The sequence below is a fragment of the Ursus maritimus genome, unplaced genomic scaffold (assembly GCF_017311325.1).
Source record: "Ursus maritimus isolate PB19 unplaced genomic scaffold, ASM1731132v1 scaffold_26, whole genome shotgun sequence".
NCBI lineage: Eukaryota > Metazoa > Chordata > Mammalia > Carnivora > Ursidae > Ursus > Ursus maritimus.
Window position 1 is genome coordinate 40,095,145 of NW_024425119.1, and position 24,047 is coordinate 40,119,191.

The 24,047-nt window shown below is 54.5% G+C and overlaps 1 protein-coding gene across 4 annotated transcripts in view; it reads right to left on the reverse strand.

Annotated features, from left to right (window-relative positions):
- Positions 1-15,716: 15,716 nt before the first annotated feature.
- The window catches only part of NCKAP5L (NCK associated protein 5 like), a 30,410-nt gene continuing 22,079 nt past the window's right edge, over positions 15,717-24,047 (reverse strand). For 2 of the 4 annotated variants that reach the window (XM_040642425.1, XM_040642424.1), the window contains exons 7-14: positions 22,949-23,062; positions 19,250-21,870; positions 18,173-18,335; positions 17,855-17,936; positions 17,737-17,775; positions 17,181-17,489; positions 16,960-17,102; positions 15,717-16,613 (exon numbers count right to left, since the gene is read on the reverse strand). In XM_040642425.1, coding sequence (XP_040498359.1) covers positions 16,401-16,613; positions 16,960-17,102; positions 17,181-17,489; positions 17,737-17,775; positions 17,855-17,936; positions 18,173-18,335; positions 19,250-21,870; positions 22,949-23,062 — 3,684 coding nt within the window. In that variant the 3' untranslated portion in view covers positions 15,717-16,400. Of the gene's footprint in view, positions 16,614-16,959; positions 17,103-17,180; positions 17,490-17,736; positions 17,937-18,172; positions 18,336-19,249; positions 21,871-22,948; positions 23,063-24,047 lie in introns of all 4 variants that reach the window. The other 2 variants (XM_040642426.1, XM_040642427.1) reach the window with 2 other exon arrangements.

Below are 24,047 nucleotides of genomic sequence, written 5' to 3' on the forward strand. Positions count from 1 at the left end.
TTCTGTGTTCCGTACTCCCGGGGGCCTAAGAAGAAGGTGCTTTCTCTACTGCGTATGATCGGTAACTTCCCGGGTCATGCCAGCAGGTGGCGGCAAATCTGCGTCCAAACAACCCTGGCACGCTGTCTCCAGAGCTATTCGTTGTTGCTCTGTGTAGGTGACGTTTCATGGTGTTCATGCCTCCCGGCTGGTGTCATCCTTTTCATCCTGGCTGGGGCTCCAGCTGGCTGGAGTGGAGAAAATGTGAGGTGGTTTGAGCAGTCTTCCCCGTCCCTAATCTTACTAACTAGGAGAGTGAGCTCCCTTTTCCTCCTACCCCAGCGAGCCCACCAAATACAAATTAAACAGACGAGATTAACGCGCAGCAGCCCGGTCCGTGCCTAGCAGACCTGCAGGCCTGAAGTCCAGTGAAGAAGGCACTGGGCAGGAGGCGGGGGGGCAGAAGTGGAAGGACTTCTGCACTGGGAAGAGACAGTCTGTCCTGCCTAAGCAGGTGAGCAGATGGGGGCATCCACTAGGCATCAGATGATGTTCTCCATGTCGGGGGGTAAAGGCGGATAAGGCAATGACTGCTTTTTAGTCCTTCACAGCCGAGCGGCGCAGGACAGCTGCGTGGAGATGCTAGGTACTTACACCGATGGAGGCACAAGTGGCCACGAGACAACAGCGGAGACAGCCCTGCCTGGCGGTTCAGCGAAAAGTGTTTCGGAGAAGGTGCCTGGATGGCTCAGTCGGTGAAGCGTCTGCCTTCGGCTCAGGTCATGATCCCAGGACCGTGGGATCGAGCCCCACATCAGGCTCCGTGCTCCGCAGGGAGTCTGCTGCTCTCTCTATCTCTCTGTCTCTCCCAAATAAATAAAATCTTAAAAAAAAATTTAAAAAAAGGTGTTTTGGAGATGACACCTGAGAAAGCAATCTCCAAGACTGAGTTAAAGTGAGACAGGCAAAGAGGTGAAGATAGATGCCGGAGCAACAAAATCCTTAGGTTCTGTTGGGTTTTAAAGTTTAAGGAGACTGGGAGGACGTGGGAGGGAGGGGGAAACGGGGAAGCAGTAACAGGACTGGCTTTTTTTTTTTTTTTTTTTAAGATTTTATATATTCATTTGAGAGAGAGAGATAGAGCGCAAGCAGGGGGAGTGGCAGAGGGAGAAGCAGACTCCGCGGGCCTGGAGATCATGACCTGAGCTGGAGGCAGGCGCTCAGCCATGTGAGAGACCCAGGCGCCCGAGGCTGGCTCCTTCGCGCTTAGGAACTGGCTTTGTCCTGAGGGCAACAGTGTCAGTGTCAGGACTTGAGCAAGGGAGGGGTCAGACAAGCATTTTTACATCTCAGGTGACTGGACGATGGGCGGGGTGGGGTGCCCTTGAAAGGTAAAGACGCTCCACCCAGATTGGTCCTTCCCATCTCCCACTTAAAACAAGCAGAGCTCCCTGGGCGCCCAGCGGTCTGCGGGGGAGGTGTGGAGGGTGAACCTGGAGCGGAGCGCGGCGGCAGAGCGCGAACCAGTCAAGGTGGCTGGTATAACCCAGGGACGCGGGGCTCACCTGCAGACGCACCTCCTGGCTGGAGATGCGATCCTTTGAACATCAATACGAATTACAAGTGCGATGGATTGAAACCAGATGTTTTAAATCTATAGGATGACATTTTAAAAATATCTTGTTGGTCACCTTTGAAGGATGCTAGTACTTGTTCATAAAGGGAAAGAAAGAAGCATGTATCTTTTCTGTATTAGCTGTGCTTCAAGGTAATCAAAAAGGGAAAGTTTCTATCTACAGAAATATTCCAGCTAATAGATGGTGAAATTATAGGGTTAATTTATCACTGTTTTGTAAACCTCTAATGAATAATGAAGCTAGGCCCTGGCAACAGCCGCATCATATCAAGAGAGACAACCCGATGTCATGTGCCCCCTCCTGGAAGTCAACAGCACTACCATTGAAGCTTTCTTGAAAAAAAAAAAAAAAATCCAAATCATATTAAGTTCTAGATCTAAGTACTAGTTTACAGGAAAGATGTGAATCAGAGGACTGTGTTAATGACATCACGGGGATGTAAGCAGCAAAATCCAGTAAGTGTAAAACCAAGGACAAACAACCTGGATTCTTTTAAAAAAAAAAAAAAAGGCAAAGAAAAGACAAAACGAAAAAACAAAAGGGAAAGGAACCTGGAGGTAAGACTTATGAGCCATATCAACAAAATGCAAGCATGGATTCTGATTCAAATAAACCGCGTACCAATGAGAGACGGACAGAACCGGGGCAATTGGAGCCTGTGGTTACCATTCTCTAGGACGACCCCCTAAAATCCCAGCCTCCTGGTATTCCCACCCTCTCCCAGTGAAGGAGGCTGGCACGTGTGACCCAGGGAATACTGTGGATGTGTGTGCGACTACGAGCCTGGGTCACGAAAGGTCTCGCAGCTTCCTCCTTGGATCCTTGGTTCACTTGCTCTGGGGGAAACCAGGCAAGGTGCTGAGGCCATTCAGGCTGCCCTGTGGAGAGCCCTTGTGCTGCGGACTGGAGCCCCTTCCAACAGCCAGCACCCACTTGCCAGCCAGCGTCGATGAGCCGCATGGCTGGCAGATCCTCCGGGACCTGTTGGACTTTCAGGTGACCAGCAGCTCAGGAGACACTGACCCAGAACCACCTAGCTCATCTGCTTTCGGGGTTCCAACCCACGGAAACTGTGAGCAGCAATAAACATTTATGATCATTTTAAACCACTAAGTTATACAGCAGGGGGTAACTGATACAAATACTGATTAATGAATTAAAGAGATATGCATAATGCAAAGAATGTTATTGTGATTTTTTTTTTTTTTAATTAGGGAGAGAGCGTGAGCAGGGGGAGCAGCAGAGGGAGAGGGAGAAACAGGCTCCCCTCTGAGCAGGGAGCCCGATGCGGGGCTGGATCCCAGGACGCTGGGATCACGACCCGAGCCGAAGGCAGACGCTCAACAGATGGAGCCAGCCAGCTGCCCCTGTTAGTGTAATTGTTATTTGAAAGTTGTTTTAGAGACGCATTTTGAAATATTTATGGATGCATCAATATGCTGAGATTTGCTTCAAAATAATGCAGTCAGGTGGCAGCAGGGCATGGGTGGTAGATGAAATGAATGGTCATGAGTTTATACTGATTGTAGCAATGGGCATATTCCTTGTACTATTCTCTACTTTTTTGTACTGCTGAAATCTTCTATAATAAAAAGTTGTTTGTTTTTTTAAAATGGTACTCACGATGGTCCAGACAAGAGACAAGATGGCTGCAACAGAGCAGTAGTTATAAGGGTTGGAGGAAAGATGATGGAAGTAAAACATTCAGAAGGCAACTGTGCTGGCCTTAATGACTGAACAGACATGGGGAAGTGAGAAAGACAGGAGAATCAAGGGTGACTCTGGGATCTGGATAGACCTACCACCACTTGCCGGCTGTGCAAGCTTGGGTGAGTTACTCAACATCTCTGTGCCTTGTTTTCCCTCTCCCTCTGCTCCTACCCCCCAAATAAGTCAATAAAATCTTTTTTAAAAGATTTTTAAAAATAAAGATCTTTTGGGGCACCTGGGTGGCACAGCGGTTAAGCATCTGCCTTCGGCTCAGGGCGTGAACCTGGCGTTGTGGGATCGAGCCCCACATCAGGCTCCTCTGCTATGAGCCTGCTTCTTTCTCTCCCACTCTTCCTGCTTGTGTTCCCTCTCTCGCTGGCTGTCTCTATCTCTGTCGAATAAATAAATAAAATCTTTAAAAAAAAATAAAAAGATCTTTTTTAAAAAATAAATTTATTTATTTATTTATTTATTTGGGGGGGGAGAGAACGAGTGAGAGAGCACAAGCAGAGGGAGAGGGAGAAGCAGGCTCCTCGCTGAGAAGGGAGCCCGATGCGGGACTCCATCCCAGGACCCTGGGATCATGACTCGAGCTGAAGGCAGACGCTTAACCGACTGAACCACCCAGGTGCCCCCAAATAAATAAAATCTTTAAAAAAACCCACAAAAACCAGTACTACCTAAAGGATTGTCGTGAGGGTTAAGTTAATTAAAATATGTAAAGCACTTGGAAGAGTGTTGAGCAGAAAGTAACCCCTCTAAGTGGCAGCTCTTCCGTGGGGGAGGCCCAGGACTGCTGAGGGACGGACGGGTCTTTTGGCTTTGGACATGCTGGGATCACAGCGGCGGGGGGCTTCCCTGCAGAGGTCGGGAGGCATTTGCAGCGCTGGCATCGCAATCTGAAGTTCAGGGGGGAAATGAGGGAGAGAGACGTGGACGATTTGGTGCATTTTAAAACCATAAAAGTGAGTCAGCTCTTTGAACAGACACTCCATCCAAGAAGATGCACACATGGCAAAGAAACACATGAAAAGATGTTAAATGTAATGAGATATTAGGCAAATGCAAACTAAAGCAACAGTGAAATACCCCCTACACCGAGTAGAATGACTAAACTTTAAAGACATAGTGATAACACCGAATAGTGGTAAGAATGTGGAACAACTCGAGCCCTCCTTTATTGCCAATGGTACAGTAAAATGGTACAACTTCTGGAAAACAATTTGGCAGTTTCTCATAAAATTAAATGCCTATTAGCTATACAACCCAGCAATTGCACTACTGGATGTTTATCCTAGAAAAATAAGAATGTGTGTTCACACACAAACCTGTACCTGAACATTCACAGAAGCGTCATTTGTAATAACCCAAATCTGGAACAATCCGAATAGCCTTCACCAGTGAACGGACAGACTAGCTGTGGTACGTCCATGCAGTGGAATAGTACTCTGCAGTGAGATGGGGTCAGCCCTAGATACGTGTAACAACCTGGATGGATCTCAAAGGCATTATTTTAGGAGGAATGATCAAGCCCAACGGAACCCCAGGAACCTCATAGTTAAGGAGCATATGGACACCTAGTCCACGGCTCTCAACGCAAGTGCTGCCTAGGTTCCGGCCCTACTGAGCCTTGCCTGGGTTATGGCTCCCACCTCCTCACTGGCCTCAGCCCCAGCCTTGGGTCTCTGCACACTATTTCTAGGTGGATCTTTTTTTTCTTTTTTTTTTTTTTAAAGATTTTATTTATTTATTCGACAGAGATAGAGACAGCCAGCGAGAGAGGGAACACAAGCAGGGGAAGTGGGAGAGGAAGAAGCAGGCTCATAGCGGAGGAGCCTGATGTGGGGCTCGATCCCAGAACGCCGGGATCACGCCCTGAGCCGAAGGCAGACGCTTAACCGCTGTGCCACCCAGGCGCCCCTAGATGGATCTTTCTGATCATAAGCACTGAACTTTTCAATGGCACCTCTTTGCTGTCAGGAGAAAGTGCAAACTTCTCATTGTGTACTCAAAATCCTCTCATCTTTCAGTGCTCTAGCCATAATAAGCTCATTTTATGTCATCGAATGTTCCATTCAGTCCCTCACCGCTAGGCTTGGGCATTTACGTTTTTCTGCCTAGAACTCTCACCCCCACCCTCTGCGTGACTGGGCCACACCCACCTGCAGGTCTGAGTCCTGGTATCACCTCACCCAAGGACACTGGGTTAGAGCCCTTCGGCGGCCCCCACAGCACGTGGGTACCCTCCGTTACAGCACCACCCGCGTTCTCCTGAGGTCGCCCAGTGACTGGCATCAGGTGCCAGAACTGTGAGTCCCGAGGGAAGGGGCATGTCACATGCCCCTCTGGGTCCTGGTACCCAGCGCAGGGCCTCACACCCACTAGGGGCCCAAGCGATGTTTGTTGTATAAACGACAGTGTGAGGAAATGACGGAAGGAGAGGGGAGGGCCAAGGGCACATACGCGTGTTCTCCGCGCTTCGCGCAACCCTGCGAGGGCGTGGGGAGACGGAGGGCAGCTGGTTTGGGGCCCTGGTGACATGAGGAAGGGCGGGCACCCCACATTTCTTCTTCTCTCCACGGAGTGGCAATTCAGGCCTGCGAACCTCTCCTTCGGGCACGGCGGCCAGGGCGCCACTTGGTGGCAATTTATTTCCCGACTGTTCTGCAGAAAATGATTTTTTTCGCAATAAAGAATCGTAACCAAAGAAAATATGTGGCAAACTTAAATGAGGGATTTTAAACTAACTCCGTGGAGTGCTCCTGCCTGAGAGAAGGCCCCCGGGGCTACCCTGTTGGCTTCCCCACGACTCAATGACAGAAACCCGCTTTCCCGATGGCTTCTGCCACCATAAGCCCCGGTGGCCCTCTGCCCAGACCCTTCCCTGCCCACCCAGTGTCCTGCAGGAAACCTTCTCTGCAGTTATCAGAGCTCTGCCTCCAGCTGGCCTCTTCCTCCAGGTCCATGTCACTTCGGGAGACTTCAGTGTCCCGTGGATGACCCTCCAGCCCCCAGCTCCCCGGTTCCCGATCTTCGGTTCTCTGCGGGGACTTCTCCCTCTGCCTCATTTCGGCCAGCTGCACCGGATGTAAAAGTCTGCTCTTCAGCCCTCAGACCACAACCACACATGGTGCCAACTCTTACTTCCTCTCTGCTTCTGCCCTGCACTGTGGTTGCACCGAAACCCCAGCCCTGCCCCTTCACCCCTCCCCTGCATCCCGCTCCTTTCGGCGCCCTCCTAGCGGCCCCTCCTCCGTCGTGCTGTTGAAAGCACCGTCTGGAGCTGAACTGCCTTGTTCGACGCCCAGCTCGTCCGCAGATGGGCTTTGGCCTCGGACAGCTTCCGTGAGCTCTCTGAGCCCCACACTCTCATATTAAAGTGGGGATAAAAGACTGTGGTGAGGGTAACTGAGTTACTACGGGTAAGCACTAAGAACAGTGCCTGGCCCACTGTAAATGATGTTTGCTCTGATTTATTATTATTCTTGCCCAAGCCAGAGCCTATGGTGGGTGACGTCACCAGCCACCTCAACTCCCTCACTGGCAAAACCCATCCTTGCGCTAATCCCACACTCTTCCCTCTCTAGGCTTCGAACCAGGCCTCTGCACCCCGGTAAGAAAAGAAAGCAACCACAAGAACTCCACTTTCCTGGAGATTGGTGCCCCTAGACATTCCCGCTCTTCACCTGCCACTGGGCCCCAGCCTCGTTTGAAAATCCTGGACTTGTCTTTACCCCGGTCCCTCTTCTCTGTCGGCAGTGACCATTCCACATCTTCCCCACGTTCCCCATCCACGTGCTATGAAATTCAAAAGGCACAAAAGGGGACATTGGACTGTGGGAAGTTGATGAACATGGCCGCAGTACTTGGTAGTCGTTCCCACTGGCGTGCGATGGCCACCCATCTCCCACACTCTGATCCTCTTAGCCCTGCACATTCCCTCCTCAGTTCCCATCTCCTGGAACCCTTCCGCTGGGGCCTCTAGAGCTCACGGCTCCTCCTCAGCAAGCCGACAGAGCCTCTGTGAAGAGTACCTCCCCCTCCAGCCTTGCCCTGAGGAGGCCGCCTTCTTTACCTCAGCTGGCCGGTCCCCCCAGGCCAGAAGGTGTGCAGGCGCCCTCCTCACTCCTCAGCGTAGCCTGCGGACCCTTCTTCTTCCCTAAAGCCCCTCGGCTTTGAATCTCTTGTTGACAGACCATACTGCTCAGTCTACCCCCCTTTCCCGTTCATCTACCAACCCCTGGGTTACTTCCTCTCATTTCCTGAAGGCTTTGGCTCCTGCCTCATGGTCATTCCCTCCGAGGCTAATCCTGTCCTAGTTCTTAGAGATTTCAACATCCACACAGATAGTTCCATGATCTCTTCTCCTCCAACGACCTTGCCCTTTACCATGTCTGAACTACTCACTCCTGTGGTCATTTCCTGGTCCTTGTCATCACCGGTGACTGTAGCCCCTCTGTACTAGTGTCCCGCGGTCTCTGGAAAGACAGAAGGTTTTTGCCTCACCGTTCTGGAGGCCAGAAGTCCGAGATCAGGGTGTCGGCGGGGTTGGTTCCTTCTTGAGGATGGTGAGGGAGCATCTGCTCCCTTCGGCCCTTGGCCTGACTTCTAGTGGTTTGCTGACAATTGCTGACAGGCACTCCTTGGCCTGTAGTTGCATCGCTGTGATCTCTGTCTGGGTCTTCACATGGCCTCTGCCCATGTGCCTATCTGTCCTTATGTCTAATTTTATGCGTTTTGTAAGGACACCAATCATATTGGGTTAGGGCCCACCCACACGACTTTGTTTTAACTGGATTACCTCTGTAAAGTCTCTATTTCCAAGTAAGGTCACATCTGAGGTACCGGGGGTTAGGACTTCAACATCTTTTTTTTTTTTGAGGGGGGCACAGTTTAGCCCATAGCACCTTCTATCATCTCACTCTCATGCATCCCACCCTCTGATTACCATCTCATTTCTTCCCAACTCATTCTCTCTAATACCCTATCTCCAAAATTCCTTTGGTCCCACCAGGGCCTGCCATCTACTGATCGTACCTCCATCGTGCCTCTCTCCTTTCTCATTCTCTCTTCCCTCTTTAACCGATGCAAAGTCCACAGCCAACTAACTAATAGAATCACTCCCTTGCATATGCCTTCAATCCCCTGGCCTCTCTCTCTCTCCCCTGTGTTGTAGTCATATGGTAAGTTGGTAGCCCGGGCTAATCCTGTCTATTCTGTACTTAACGTGGCAGGAGAAAAACCCCAACACATTCGTGTTAATAAATCTCACTTTGAGGGGTGCTGGGTGGCACAGTTGGTTGAGTGTCTGACTCTTGGTTTCCATGTAGGTTGTGATCTCAGGGTCGTGGGATTGGGCCCACGTTGGGCTCTGCACCCAGCATGGAGTCTGCTTGGGACCCTCTCCCTCTCCCTCTGTCCCTCCACTCCCCACCCTGTTCTCTCTCTCTCCCCCTCGAAAATAAATAAATAAAATCTTATTAAAAAAACAAGTCTCACTTTAAATTCCTAATCACCTCAAGTGGACCCTTCATACTACTTGGTACCCCCACTACATTCCCTATTCACTCTTGACCTTCTGGATGACTACTCATACCATCTCCTCTCCTCTCAAGTCTCCCAACACCTCGTTTTCCCATCCTTCCTCTTAGCTGATGACCTTGATGATTTCCTTGAGAAAATGAAAGCAATCACAAGAGTACTTCTCCTTAGAGCCCAACAATTCCCTTTTCTCTCTCCTGGAATCATCAAATTTTTCTCTATTTTTTCTTTCCCATAAGTATAAGAAAATGCCTTAATTTCTTCTATCTTTAAGAAATCCTTTCTTAGGGGCAAGGATTCTTAGCCCTGAGAACAACTCCCCAGTAGCTGTGAGCATACCCAGCCTCCAGATCTTGGTTTCTAAATATCACCCCCACCCAAAGAAACCAGGGCTCTTTGGAGAAATGGCTAATTCCAGGGTTGGGCTGAAGAAGTCCAAGGTGACTCTTGAACACGTTATGCCAGAAAGCACATCCTCAAAGAATGATGGGGGTTTGTCAAAGAGGTGGAAGCCAGCTTGAAGGGGCTCCTACTGGCTAAATCATGAACAATTTGAGCACCAAAGTAAATAACGATAGTGACGGATTACAAACCGTTGAATAAAGTAGGAAGTCATAAGTCCATACTGACATAAGCAAATGAAAAAATAGAAAGTTTGATGAAAATGAAACATTTACACAGTTTCAAAGTACCTCCTCACATGTTCTTATTAATTAGAAAGCGAAAAATAGTAAATGTATAATGGAGAAGTCTGGCAAACACCAACTTAAGTAATGAAAACGAACATCCTTAGTAATGAGATAAATGGAAGTTATGGCCTGTAAAGTTAAAAAATGTCAAGGTCTCAGGGCACCTGGGTGGCTCAGTCAGTTAAGCATCTGCCTTCAGAATCAGGTCATGATCCCTGGGTCCTGGGGGGGGGGGTCCCTGCTCAGTGGGGAGTCTTCTCCTCCCTCTCCCTCTGCCCCTCTCCCTGCTCATGCTCTCTCTCAAATAAATAAATGAAATCTTTTTTAAAAATGTCAAGGTCTCAAAAGTCAAGGACAGTTTGGGGACACCTGGGTGGCTCAGTCAGTTAAGTGTCCGACTCTTGATTTCTGCTCAGGTCATGATCTCAGGGATGTGAGATTGAGCCCCGTGTTGGGCTCCCTGGTGGGTGTGGAGCCTGCTTGGGATTCTCTCTCTCCCTCTGCCCTCTGCCCCCTCCCACCTCCCTTTCTTTAAAAAAAAAAAAAAAGTCAAGGACAGATTGAAGAATTGCTCCAGTTTGAAGGACACTAAAGAAATGTCTAAAAGCAATGTGCGACTTTTGAACTGGCTATAAATGACATTATTTGGATAACCAGTGAAACTTTGATGTGGTCTGAGGATTAGATTGTCATTATATAGTAATTCCTGATTTCGATGATGCTATGGGGGTATATAAGAGAATGCCCTTGTTGGTAGGAAATCTACAGTCAAGTACTGGGTAATGGATCCTCAAGTTGGCAGCTTTCAAGAGGGTTCGAAGAAAGGTTTTGTGCTGTACTTGAAACATTGAGGTAAGTTTGAAAGAGTTTCAAAAATAAGACTTAAAAAAATAGTAAATATTACATTTCTTGACGCGACTCTCCCCTCCCGCTCTCTCCTCCACTACTTCTTAGAAGAGTCGTCTATACCCCAATCCTTCCTTTTCTGGCTTATCTTGAACCAACCCAAACAGCTTTCATTTCCACCAATGCTCTCGCTGAGGTCACCAGTGACTTCAGTGTTTGCTGAATTGAAGAAACGATTTTCAATCCTCATCTTGACAGACACATCAGCAAAATTTGACACTGATTAATCTTTCTTGAAATGTTTTCTTTATTTATATTCCAGGACCCTACATTCTCTTCGTACTATTTTTTTCAGTCTCCTCTATGATCTCTCCTCATTTCCTCTGACCTCTGAAGAAAGGAAGGATCCCAGGATTAAGGACTGAGACCTTTCCTCGTCTTACTCCCTTGTTGCGCTCATCCAGTCCCCTGGTTTTAAATAACATCCATATGTTGATGACTTAGTAATTTATATCTCTAGCCCAGGCTGCTTTTCTCAACCCTGGACTTCTATAACCAACTGCTTACTCTACATTTTCCACTGGGTGTTGTCCAACAGACATCTCAAATTCAACATGGCCAACATTTAACTCCTAATCTTCCCTCCCCCAGGTCTGCTCCTTTTACTCTCCCCCTTATTGGTTAATGGCAATTTCTTCCTACCAATTGCTCCAAAACCTTTGGAGTTACCCTTGGCTCTTTTCTTTTCTTCACATCAATTACATTAGCAAATTTTCTTGTCTACAGTGCCCCCACCCTGGAACAGGTCGCCCCCATCTGTCACTGGAGTTACCCAAGAGGCCCCCTACTGGCCTGCAGCCATATTTGTCCTCCCCGGTGTATTCTTTACCAGTCTCTAACGGCTTCCCGTTGTACTCCGAGTAAAAGTCAAAGTCCCTAACATCGGGCCGCAAGACTCCACATGGTCACATACTCTAACCACATTGGCCGAGAATAAAAAAGTTTAATGATACTGAATGATGTAGAAGATAGTCTCACTTATACATTGTTACTGAAATGCAATTGTTCATACCTGTAAAAAATTTAAATTAAGCGTATGCTATGACCTACCAATTTTTTTTTTTAAAGATTGTATTTATTTATTTGAGAGAGAGCGACCGAGCGCATGTGTGAGAGAGCACGAGCAGGGTGGGGGCAGAGGGAGAAGCAGACTCCCCACTGAGCAGGGAGCCCGACGCGGGGCTCCATCCCTGGACTCCAGGATCATGACCTGAGCCGAAGGCAGACACTTAACTGACTGAGCCACCTAAGCACCCCTGACCTAGCAATGGCATGGGTAAAAATTTATCTTGTAAAAATACACACGTGGCCAAAGCCACATATGCAATGTTCACGGCGCACAGTTTGTCACGGTGACACAAATTAACCCGGCACAGCCATACAACAGAAGACCATGTATGGTAACGGAGATTCACGGACTTGGGAAAAATCTCCAAGATATATGATTAAAGCAGCAGATCGGTAACTATAGAACAATCTCATTGTTTAATAAAAGGTCAACGTAAACATGCTCTGCGTGTGTGTGTGTGTGTGTGCGCACGCGTGAATTTAAAACATAATTTGAAAGGTCACCTCTCAGCTCGGGTTGTATCTGCGGAGTGAGGCTGGGAGCTGGAGTGTGAAAAAGACGCTGCTCCCTTCTGTAACATCCAATTCCATTTCAGTTACTTTTTTTTTTTTTTTTAAGAAAAAATGCACTTTTTTAAAAAGTTTTTTTTCAAAAAACATGCACTTTTGGGGCACCTGGGTGGCTCAGTCATTAAGCGTCTGCCTCCGGCTCAGGGCGTGATCCCGGCATTCTGGGATCGAGCCCCGCATCAGGCTCCTCCGCTGGGAGCCTGCTTCTTCCTCTCCCACTCCCCCTGCTTGTGTTCCCTCTCTCGCTGGCTGTCTCTTTCTCTGTCAAATAAATAAATAAAATCTTTAAAAATAAATAAATAAAACATGCACTTTTATCATTTGTATGTCTTTAATAATTACAAGAGATTTTTAAAAGTTCATCCCCGTCCCAGGATCATAGAAATGCTCACCTGTATTAATTCACATTCACATGTCTTTAAAAAAACAACAATGATACGTTTGAATTAACTCCCACAGGATTAAAGAAGGGGTATGTATATCTAGAATTTGCTGCAAAGCATGACTGTTTCTTTTTTAAACCCGTTTGATAAAGAAAACAAAACATACTATTTGTAGAAAATCTAGCAATAAAAACTCTTGGCAACCCAGAGAAAACCTGTTAACATTTTAGGGCATTTCCTGTAAAAGGCAGGGTGCCCAGTGATGTGGAACCTGAAACCTTGTCAGTCTTATGCTGATGTCTTGATGCCATTTGAAGGGGGAGAAAGGGGGCCTGGCAGCTATGGCTTCCTCTGTTTGGAAAATTCAGCAGAAGGGGTCACACACAATGGTAAGGCAAACATCACCCATTGTTCATGGAGAAAAGAGTGAGGTCACCTTAACCCTGCAAGCAGATGTTGCCAACGAGATAGGAAGTGTTCTGTCATAGTGAAGATCAAGTAGCCTTTTAGCCAAACCCTTCCTTGAAGCATCAGGAGAAACTGGTTCCCCAGAAGCGTCTTTGATTCACTTGTGTGTCGCCCTCCACGGATTATTCTCGATGGAGGGCACACACAGTTCCGTGGGCTGGACACGGGGGGATTTAGGAATGAGAGCTGCCCACCTTGGAACCGTCGGTAGGGCAGGGCTGGCTCCACGGAACCCGCTGTGGCTGATGTGGCTTGGCCCGCACTGCCCCGGGGGCCACGGCGACACCTTGCAATCGCCACCCTGCGGAACAGACCCTGACAGCAGACGGGCCAGACCCTGGGGCCAGAAACACGGATGGGCCATGTGGTCTCAGCTAGCCAGAGGCGGAGTCCAGAGTCAAACCCACCATGCCAAACTCCTTCCCGGAAGGGACAGCGGGCAAATATCCGGTGGGCACACAATTCTGTGCGAACAAGGAAATGAGGTTATACATCAGGTTCCAGGAGAGAAAGGCACTGGAAGAACCCAGAAATAAAAAGTTAGAAGGATGTGGACTTTGTATGAGCCCTCGCGGCAAGAGGCAGGTTAGCAGCTTGGCATGTTTCATACGCAAGCCCATACACGCAGAAGGGACAACGGGACAGGAGCAGCAGGTAGGAGGAGGAAGTGAGAAAATGGGATTTGGACGTTCAGAGAAAACCAAGGTATCTGACTTGACTCTTCTCGCAGTCTTGTTCATTTCTTCCAGGACATCAACCAAGGGAAATGGGAGAGAGGCCAGATTAAAGGAGGCAGAGGACAAACCAGAGAGCTCAGGACAAAGGTGGTCTGGCCCAACCTTCTCATCTTCCTTCCATAGATAAGGAAAACCAAGGATGCCACTTTCCCACAAAACCAGCCTCAATGGCTAAGACTCTTGAGGTCCCGTCTAGTGCTCTCAAGCCCTGCCCATCAGGAGCGATCCACAGGCCAAAAAGGGAGGAGGAGATTGAAGTCCTGCCAGAAAAAAGGCAAGCTACACACACTTGTAAAGAAAACACTCTCATCGGGCTCCACCACTTCTCAGCCTTAGAAAACCACTGAACGTTTCCAAGCCTTGATGTCTTCATCTCTGAGATGAGGCTCTGGGAGGCGTCAGGAATCGGGAGGCTGGGGGTATAGTAGGTGTTTATTTTAATGGGGGAGTTCTCCTACCGCTCTCTGGAGCATTCCGGGGCTGGACACACCACTGGAAGGAGCTAGTATAAAGGGAGGCCCTGACACCCTCCTCACCTTCTTGGGCTGGCCAGAGCACAGAGCGGCAGCCAGTGGTGTCGCTGAGGTGTGAGTGGGCCCAGCTCCGGCACCCCGGACCTCAGCTCTGCAAGCTATGGGGCTAACACAGACCACGTGTTCAGCACAGGGCCCCCACTCCCGTGATGAACGGTCCAGAATCGCAGCCACAAGGCCGGGGGTACCGAGTGCATCCTGCCCATTGGCCTTCAGACTACATATCGCGGGGAGAGGCTAAGCGCAGGCTCGGTCTGGTGGGCACGCTAGACAAGTCACCCCACACCTGACAACCTGTGCAGGAAGGAGGCCGTCCTAGGCCCAGCTTGGCTGGCCGGCGTGTGATGGTCTTGCTGCCCCTGGCTTACCCTCAGGTAATGCCCAGCTCCATGCCCAACGGGAAATCCAAGGGCTAGAAGGCCACCGCCACCCCGTGGCCCTTTCATGCTATGTGGAGAGTACAAAGTAACTCCTAGAAGCCTAGGCCCTTCCACACAGCCTCATGCTTGGCCTCCCCTTCCTGAAGTGAGAATTTCAGAGCAAGGGGAACTTCTGGTTGCAATCTGAGGTAGAGGGGTGCCTGGGTGACTTCGTCCGTTAAGTGTCTGCCTTCGGCTCAGGTCATGATCCCAGGGTCCTGAGATCGAACCCCCGTCATCAGGCTCTTTTCTCGGCAGGGAGCCTGCTTCTCCCTCTCCCTCTGTCTGCCGCTCCCCCTGCTTGTGCTCTCTCTCTCTGTCAAATAAATAAATAACATCTTAAAAAAAAAAAGAAGAAGAAATCTGAGGTAGAAATAGGGGCAAGAAGATCTGGGGGGAAAGTCCAATGTCTGAGGACAGATAACAGGGGGCGCCTGGGTGGCTCAGTCGGTTAAGCGGGTTAAGCGTCTGCCTTTGGCTCAGGTCATGACCCTGGAGTCCTGGGATCGGCCCAGGCTGTCTCAGGGCTCTGTGCTCAGTGGGAAGTCTGCTTCTCCCTCTGCCTCTGTCCCTCCCCGGCTCAAGCTCTCTTTCTCAAATACGTAAATAAAATCTTAAAAAAAAAAAACAAAAAACGGTGGCAACAGTTTGAGACCCGGCTGTGCTTTGCTTTCTGGCAACGGGAGGCCACAGACACTGAACTCTGTCTACCCGGCAGCCCCTGCAGCTCACTGGACGCACCCCATCCCTGCCAGTCCGTACAGGAGTTTGAGCGCACGCCCCCCGCCACCCTCCCCACAGACAGCCCAGCCTTCCGCCCTACCCCAGGGCAATCCCCCTGCCAGGGACCATTCCAGCCCAAGCAGGCCCTGCTCCCCCAGCCCTTGGTGACCTTCTCCGGTGACCCCGCCCCCAGCTGTGCTGGCGGCGGTGGGGGGGCAGGGAGCCGCCTCACCAGGGCACCTGAGGCAAGGTGGAGGTCCCCGGGGTCCCTCACTCTGCTGCCCATATGCAGCCTCCGCCCATCTGTCAACCCCGGAGTCCTCCCACAGAAAAAGTGGAGTCCAGGGCAGGGAGGGGCCTCCACATTTTATTAGGAATAGGGCAGAAGCAGAGGCTGGAAGCAGAGCAGCCGAGTTCTTAACGACAGATAAATTAACCGCAGTGCGGGGCTGGGGGGTGGGGACTGGGCCAGGCGCTTCAATATAAAAAAACAACAGAAAGACAGACAAACGGACCCCAAAGACATGGGGGCAGGGGAGGGCAGCACCATCCAGACAGCAGGGAGGGCCAGGGCAGACAGAGAGAGAAGGCAACTTGACCCTTCGCCCCCAAACTCCACCTGCACGGGGACTCTGGGCTGGTCCCGCGGGGCTCCAGGGCGGGGAGCAGCCAGGTTGGGCTGAGATGGCACAGCTGGGGGGCAGGAAGCCCAGCACCACAAGACGGCTCAGCCCGAAGGGGTAGCTGGGGGCCGGGACGCGGCGACCTTGAACCCCCAGGCCCTCGGAGGAAGAGCCTTACTCCAGGTGAGAGAAGGGACCAAGGGCGGGGTCTCTCCCTGAGCTGAGAGCGGTCATCTCCTTCACAGCAGCGGTGGGCAGTGGGGTGTGTCAGGGACCCCCTTCACCTTCTGATCCATCTGCCTCCTTGGTCCCTGCAGGGAGGGCCCCACTGGCCCCGAGGGATGGGGCACGAGGAGAGCTGGTCCAGTCGGTGGTCTCCAACTCCAGAGAGGGGCCGTAGTGCGGCGCAGCCCCTCAGCCCTGACTCCCACAGGAGGACAGCGAATCGTAGAGGGAGTCGCTGAGAGACTCTGAGGTCTCCAGACCTGGGGGGCCCCCACTGGCCACTCTCCCTTCCTCGCCCATGTCCGATGTGCTGGGCGTGCGGCTACCTCCAAACGCCGGGCCCTGGGGTGTGGGGGCTGGGCGGCCGGGCTCCAGGCTCCGCTTCCGGTCCACGGGCAGGGCCTGGGAAAGGAAGGGACGCTCAGGAGGAAGCTCCTTTCACCTCCCGGCCTGGCCTGAGAGGTGCTGGGCTCGGCCCCCCGATGGGGCGCTGCAGATGGGGCCCACCAAGGCGACTAGAGGCACCACCGAGCACGGTCCTACCAAAGTTCTGGGGAGGGCGAGAAACCCTTTCTCCGAGAGGGGTAGGAGAAGGGGCAGGTGGGTGGGCTGCCCAGAGGGGCATCCACGGGGCCAGACCCTTCAGCCTTCTCTAAGACACGGCTGTACCTCGTGGCAGGAACTGGTGTCCCCCTGTCATCCCTCCTGCCCTCCAGGCCTGTCCCCTTTCCCCTCTGGCCATACTCACCATGGGGGTCCTGGGCAGCCCCTCCAATTGTCGGGATGGGCACAGAAAAGGGTCAGTGGAGCTGCTGGCTGCCCTCGCGTTGGGGAAGGTCCAGTTCTTAGCCAGCTGGACAGGAGGGGGAGGGCCTGGGTCTTCACAGGGATCTGCATGGGGACAAGGGGAAGGTGGATGGTGATGGGTAGAGCTCCAGGGACGACCCACCCTGCTGCCCAGACACTCACCGTCAGGGCAGGTCTGATGGCTCCGGTGGCCCGGAGCGGCGGCGAGCAGTGCGGGGAAGGCTGGCATGCTAGGGTGCCGCCCGCTCACCAGCAGCTCCTCTATGCCTGGCAGCTCACGCTCCAGTGTGTGGGCGCGGCGGGGGACTTTGGTAAGGGGTGGGGGCCGAGCTGGGGGCACTCCGGGTGGGGGGTCCAGCCGTGGTGGCTTTGTCTTGGGAAGATTCTTGCTGGGGGTCCCATTGCTGCCATGGTCTGGGGGTGGAAAGGTCCCAATGCCACTGTCCAGGGTTCGAGTCAAGGAGCCACAGGCTGGGGAGGGGACGGTAAGTCAGGGACGTGAGGCCGCAGGTTCAGCCCCTCTGCCTTCTTCTTCCGGCTTCCTGCCCCAGCCCAGGCTCCCCACCTGGGCAGGGCCCCTCCTGGCCCAACAGGCTGTCATTCCTGCCAGTCCTCCCCCCAGCTCCCCTAGACTTGGAGGGATATGTGGGGGTGGGGGAGGCAGGACGGGTACCCAAGGGCAGGGAGGGCTTCAGTTCCGTGCAGCCCCCGTGCCTACCTGGTGCTTGGCCCCAAGATGGCACCCAGAGCCTGGCACCTGCTTCAGTGACAGGAAAGGAGTAAAGTAGGCAGGGGGTGCGGGGCAGGTCCCATCCTTGGCCCCTGACCCTGCTGACCTGTGAAATGTGAGGTGGGCACCGGCTCAGCCAGGCTGTCCTCTGAGGGCACCTCCTCCCGCCTTCCCGGCTCGCTGTTCGTCTGCGTGGGGTACAGAAGACCTCAGAATCCATTCCTTCCACCCCCACCCAGATCCCTCCCCAAGCTCTGTCATAGGACCCCTGGAGTATGGCTCTGAGCGCCTGCAGCCCACCAGCCCCCAGAGACCACGAGTACACCCAGCAGCTTCCACGCCCCAGGGAAGGAGACTCTCCAAGGGGTGGGAGATCCGGCAGGGCCACAGAGCCAGGCCCAGTACCTAGCTGCCAAGAACCTACCTTTCCAGGAGGTTTTCCACAGCCCTGAAGAGGCCCCACCAGGCCATTTCGAGGCCCACAGGCTGGCCAGGGGTTCTTGGGGTCAGAGGACACTGGCTGGAAATCGCCATATTCGGGTTTGGGCTCCCGCCAGCTCCTGGGCGGCAGCTCCTTGCCGTCCACCCTACAGCAGCGGTCAAGACGAAGGTGAAGGGGGGTCTGGGTGAGCCCACTCTGACCCCACTCCCTCCAGTGGTGCTGGGTCTAGTGAAACCCCCACCGCCCCCTGCCCCTGGGATAGGGGACACAGCCCCCGCGGCTGCTGCCATTGACTCCTCCTGATGCTGGGAACAGGCAGAGACTCCACGGAAAATCTCAGAAAAACGGCAGGGGCAGGGGAGATGGGACAAGTTCCCCAAAAGCCACACAGGGTCAAGCCTAGAGACCTCCTGATGCCATTGGCTAGTAGATGGCAACCTGGTCACCTCCTGGTCCACACATGCACACCCCGCCGGCCCCAGCTGAGCGCATCTGCTGTCCAAGCCCCGCCCCACCTGGTGCCCATCTGGCCTGGATGGAGCAACCCCAAGCCCGGACGGCCCCTTCTCTGAGCCTCAGCTCCCGCTGCGGAGTCTGTGGCAGGTGGCAGTGGGCCAGATGGGAAGGGGAGTCCCCCTGTGTTAGTCTGTAGGCTAACAGACCCCAGAGTAAAGACCTATATCCGCCCACCGTTAGGAACTCACAGGCCCTTAACTCCTGCACCCAGACAGCACTTCCCGTGCCTCGACTGACGCTGGAGACAATTTAGGAAAATGTGGACTGTTAACTCTTCTTAAACGAGAAACTGGGTCTCAGCATGGGCAACATTAGACGGCCAGAGAGGAGGGAAGCTGGGGCACAAACCCCAGGCTTCCGATTCAAGACCCAACCTCTGCTCTGGGCCAGGCCAGACCCCCAGATGCTTTGGTGGCCTTTTACTTGCCCTCCAACCCTTTCTGCTCTCAGGAAAAGCAGTCCTAGCCCCAGATGGGCCCATGGAGGGAAAAGCGCCCCCCCGCCCCGCTACTGAGCACCTGCTGACAGGTCCTAGGCCCTCACCTGTTGAGAAGTTGCTGCATGAAGGTGTCCGCACCCTGGTACATGCCAGCCAGCTGGCCCTGCACCTGCCCCAGCCCTGTACTCGGTCCTGGTGCCGGTCCTCCGGGCCGTGGCCGGGCCCGGCTGCTCAGGTAGGCCTTCTCCTCCTCCAGGGCCCGGCGTAGGTCTTCCGCCTTAGCCATCAGCTTGGAGATGTTGAGGCTCTCGGCCTCCAGCTTCCGGGCCTCCGTCTTGACCTCCTTCCGGAGCGGGGAGCCCCCGCTGGCCCCTTCCTTGCTCTTGGCGGCCTCCGCGCGGCGGTTCAGCGCCGGCAGCTTGCTCTTCTTCAGGCCGAACCAGCTGGCAATGCTGCTGGCGTTGCGGTGCTTGGCCTCGGCGCCTGGTGCCCGCTCCTGGCCCTGGAGCCGCAGCACGTTCTCCTCAATGCCCTTCATGACCTTCTCCTCGATGGCCGAGTGTGGGGCCCGCCCCTCGGGGCCTTGGCTTGGCTCAGCGGGGCAAGGGGCGGGGGACGGAGGCTGGGCCGGAGTGCCGCCAGAGTCTGCCCAAGGTGGGCCCTTCCCCTTGTCAGGCTTAGGGGGCTCCTTGGTGGTCGGGGGGGCCACAGGTCGGGGTACCACCTTGGTGGGTGACTTGGAAGGTAGCTTCGTCGGGCTGCCATGGGGGCTCTTATTGGGCTTGCCAAGGCTGGGGGCGGAGGTTGGCACTTTGGCAGGGGTGCGGGGTACCTGGGGGCACAGGGCCCCTGCCAGCCGGCTCTTGGCCAGCTCCACTTTGGTGAGGCAGCTCCTTGGTGAGACGGGCTCCAGGTCCACCCGGGCCCCCATGGAGTGGGAGGAGTAGACTCGGGCCCCGGGGTCCCCTAGGAGCCCAGGTTCTTGCTGCTTCAGGCTGCTTGTGCCTAAGGCCACTGCCCCCCGCAGGGCCCCCTTGGCTTCTGGTCCCTCAGGAGGCCTGGGGGTGGGAGGCGCCACGTCTCCAGGGCTCTCCCCTGACCTTCCTGCTCCTCGGACCTTCTCAGTACCAGGCCTGGCTGGCACCCCGTTTTTCTCTGGCCCCTCGGGGCCAGTCTTCAGTTTCCCCAGGGCTGCCAGTCTGTCCCGCAGAGGGGTGTAGCCAGGATCCCCAGGTCGCCGCCCTGCCCCCTGGCTGGGCTTCTTGGATGAGCTGCTGGGGGTCCGGCGGCCAGGATGGGGAGACTCCGAGCCGGCTTTGTCCAAACTCTTCTCCTGGGCACTCCCATAGGAACAGGATTCTGGGAGGCAAGGGCTGGGGGGAGCTCCAGGACTTCTGAGGACCTCAGGGGCCCGTGGCACCTCCAGAGTCAATTGTGGGTAGGTGGGTACCTGCAGTGGGGATGGAGGTGGCTCTGGGGAAGGCCCCCTAAAGGTGCTCCGGGAGAGGTCCAGGATGTTCTCATAGCAGGGAGAGACCACGGGTCCCGGGGACAGCGTGGCAGACAAGGCTGGCTGGGGAGGTCTGAGCTGAGCAGAGTCCAGGGCTGTGGAGCAGGGGGAAGGGCTGGTGGGCAGGCCCTGTGCTCCCTCCGGGGACAGCTCTCCTCCACCCAGAGCCCTGCGGGCCAGCAGCGGAGACGGGCTGCCGTCAGAGCCACTGTTGCGACAGGGAATTCGGGAGTTCCGGGGAAGCTGGGGGCTGAGCTGGGGGCCTCCTGGGCTGGGGACCTTCTCCGAAGCTGGAGGCAGCTTTAGAAACTTGAGACCTCTGGCTGGAGAGGGTAGAAGGGGTCCCTGGGCTTCCCCAGGAGAAGGGGGGCCAGTTTGGAGCTTGCTTTTCACCTGAGATGAGGAGTAGGGATGGCCAGGCCGCGAGCCCAGGGGGGCATCACCCGCACCCATGAACATGCTGAGGAAGGGGAGGGGCCCCTGGCCCTCTGAGGTAGCACCAAAGCCCGGCCTATGGGCCTCTGGGGTACCCCCACCCCAAGCGGCCTTGGGGAGGCCTTTGGACTTGGACAGCTGTGGGGGCCCCTGGTCTGGGGAAGATGGCTGCCCAGGACCTGGTTGGTCCCCGTTGAGCGGGCCCGCAGCCCCGGCCAAGAAAGCCTGTAGGTAAGACTCTGTGTCCTCAAGGAGCTGGCCCAGGTTCAGCTGTTTGCGGGCCAGGGCCCCCAGCAGGGTGTCAGGGCTGGGCGCCTCGTTGGGGTCACCTGCCTCATCAGAGGAAGAGGAGGAGCTGCTGCCTGGGGCACAGGGTGGCCCAGAGCCAGTGCCTTGGGCCTGGGAGGAGCCCCTACTAGGACCCCAGGGTCGCCCAGCACCCTCTTCCTCCCCGGGGCCCCCCAAGAGGCGCTCCCAGTGTAGCAGGCCTCCCAGGCTACCAGGGCCTAGGAGCAGATAGGGGGCCCAGGAGGAGGGTTCAGGCTGAGGGGGGCCACACAGCTCGCCGTTGATGGGCTCTGGGGAGCCGGGACCCTCGCCTGGAGGCCGCCAAGGGGTGGCAGGCGAGCAAAGAAGCAAGGGGTCGGTCTCTTCCAGGGCTCTCAGCACCTCCAGGATCTGCGCTTTCTTTCGAAGGAACGGCGACAGGGCATCCAGTGCTGGGGGTGGGGCGGCCGGGGGTCCCGGGCCTCCTGGCCGCAGCTGCTGCTCCCAACACACCTTCAGGGAGAAACAACATGAGGAGGAGCCCACGTGCAGGCCCAGGACCCGAGCTGCACCAAACCGAGTATGTTAGGAACAGAGCTGGCCTGGTTTGTCCGAGTCCCCAGAAGCAATGAGCAGCTTCTCTGAGCTGACAGGACAGCTCAGCTTCCTCAAGTCACTGAGCTCTGGTTACCCCAACTCTTCCTCCTGGTGCACCTGGGGTGGGGTGGGGACCCCACCTCCCTTCCTGGTTATCCCAGCACCCCCGCCCCCACCATTGCCCATTACTATTTGGGTCAGCAGGGCTGACGCCACCTACAACCCTGATATCTACGTTTGCCCCAGGGGAGGGAGGCCTGTGCTTTTTCCAGGCTCCAGAAAGAACACAGAGACTCAAGAAGGGGTTGCGATGTGGCCAAGTGCTAAGTCAGCCCTGCCGGCAAGCCCAGGCCTTCTCAGGTTAGACAGCTGTCCTGCTGACCGGCTCCCCAGGGAGGAGGGAACTGCGATAACTCCACCGCCAGCTTCTCCCTGTTTCTGCCCAGCTCGTCCTTGGGCCCCGCTCGACTGGCACAGTGGTTAACGACATGGGCTCTGGAGCCAGACTACGTAGGTTCAAGTCCCAGGTCTACCGCTCACCTAGTTTATGGACTTCAGCGTTTTTTCACCTAAGCTTCACGGCATCGTCTATACAATGGGATGGTAATTACGCTTAACCTCATAAAGGAAACCAGGGAAGCAAAAGAATAAATGAGTAACAGTTCTAGACTTGAATAAATGAGGATAGAGACCATTGTACATACAGGCCAAAAATTATTTAAAATCTATAAATGGGATCCAGGTGTGCAGCAGAGAGTGCACGCTCAGGAGATGTTAACCACGAGTCTACCGCTAACTAACTTAGCTGGCAAGGCTGGTGATCGGCAATGGGGTCCTGTTTCTCTCGGTCCAAGGCTGACCGCTTAGGGCTCACACCCGGACGAGGATCTGGGCACCGGGAAGCGGCCCTTCCTCTGGGACTCCTCAGAAACAGCAACGGATGCCCGACTGAGTAGCCAGCGAAGCCTCAGACCAGCGTGCCCAGCCCTCCTACCTCTCTCTGCCCAGCACAGTGCCCCAGAGGCAGCGAGGTGGTCGGTCCCTCGGCAGAGCTCAGGGAGGGAGAGGCCGGTGGCTCTGATGGCGGCTGGAGCGGCGTAAGGGGGATCTGCAGGGGAGAGGCAGAATTAGCACGGGGGCTGTCTGTCCCGGGTCCCCACCCCCTCACGAAGTTCGGCCTTCCCCTCCAGCACAGTTCTTCCAAGTCTGCTCCTTCAGGGACGTCTCTTGGCTTCCAGTGTGGCTTCCTCCACTGTCCCCACCACTCGGTCAGAGGAGCCTTGGGAGACCATGCATGGGTGGAATGAAGATGTGTGAGCCCAGGTGGCGGGAGATGGGACTGCTCTGGGGCTCTGGAGAAAGAAGAAGGTCGCTGGGGCAGAGGGCAGTGGGCAGTGGCAAGCCTAGTTTGGGTGCCCATGGCGGCTCTAGGACCACTCTGCTTCGTTGTGGGGGCCCCCTTCCCGATTACAGAGAGGGCCGGCCTCCAACAGCCCCTTCCTGTTCTGACTGCCTGTGACCCCAGCCTCACAGGGTTGACTGAGACTGATGGAAAAGCATTTGTTACTAGGCCCGAGAAAAGAGATGGCAGGACTTACCATCTCTGTCCCCCCCCCAGCTGGTCTCTGAGGATGACAAAGGTATGACCATGGACTCACGGTCACTTCTCTCTCAGTCCCTGGAGAATGTCATTCCCATCTCTGAGGCACCTCGACTAGACAGCAGTCAGCTTTAACGTCCGGCCTCTGTGGCATTCTCCGTCTTCCGGCCGCCCGGCTACAGCCCACATCCTCAGTCCTCTGGCCTGGAAGCTGCTCGGCCTTTTGTCTCCCCAACCGGGTTCGCTGGCTTTACAAATCCCTTACCCATAAAGCAGAGGTATTTTTTTTTCTTTTTCATCTAAAGCATCTTTGTGCTCACAGCCTCCTGCCCGCTGCCGCAGGAGACAGGTCTGGGCCCCTCGGCCGGCTTCCGGGGCCCGGCCTGCTGCTGGTCCTTTCCTGACGCCGCCTCTGGTCCCCACTCGCTGCTCCTCCGCACGGCCTTCGTCCCAGCCCAGCCGAACAGCTCGCTTCTGCCGGGCTTTCCCTGCG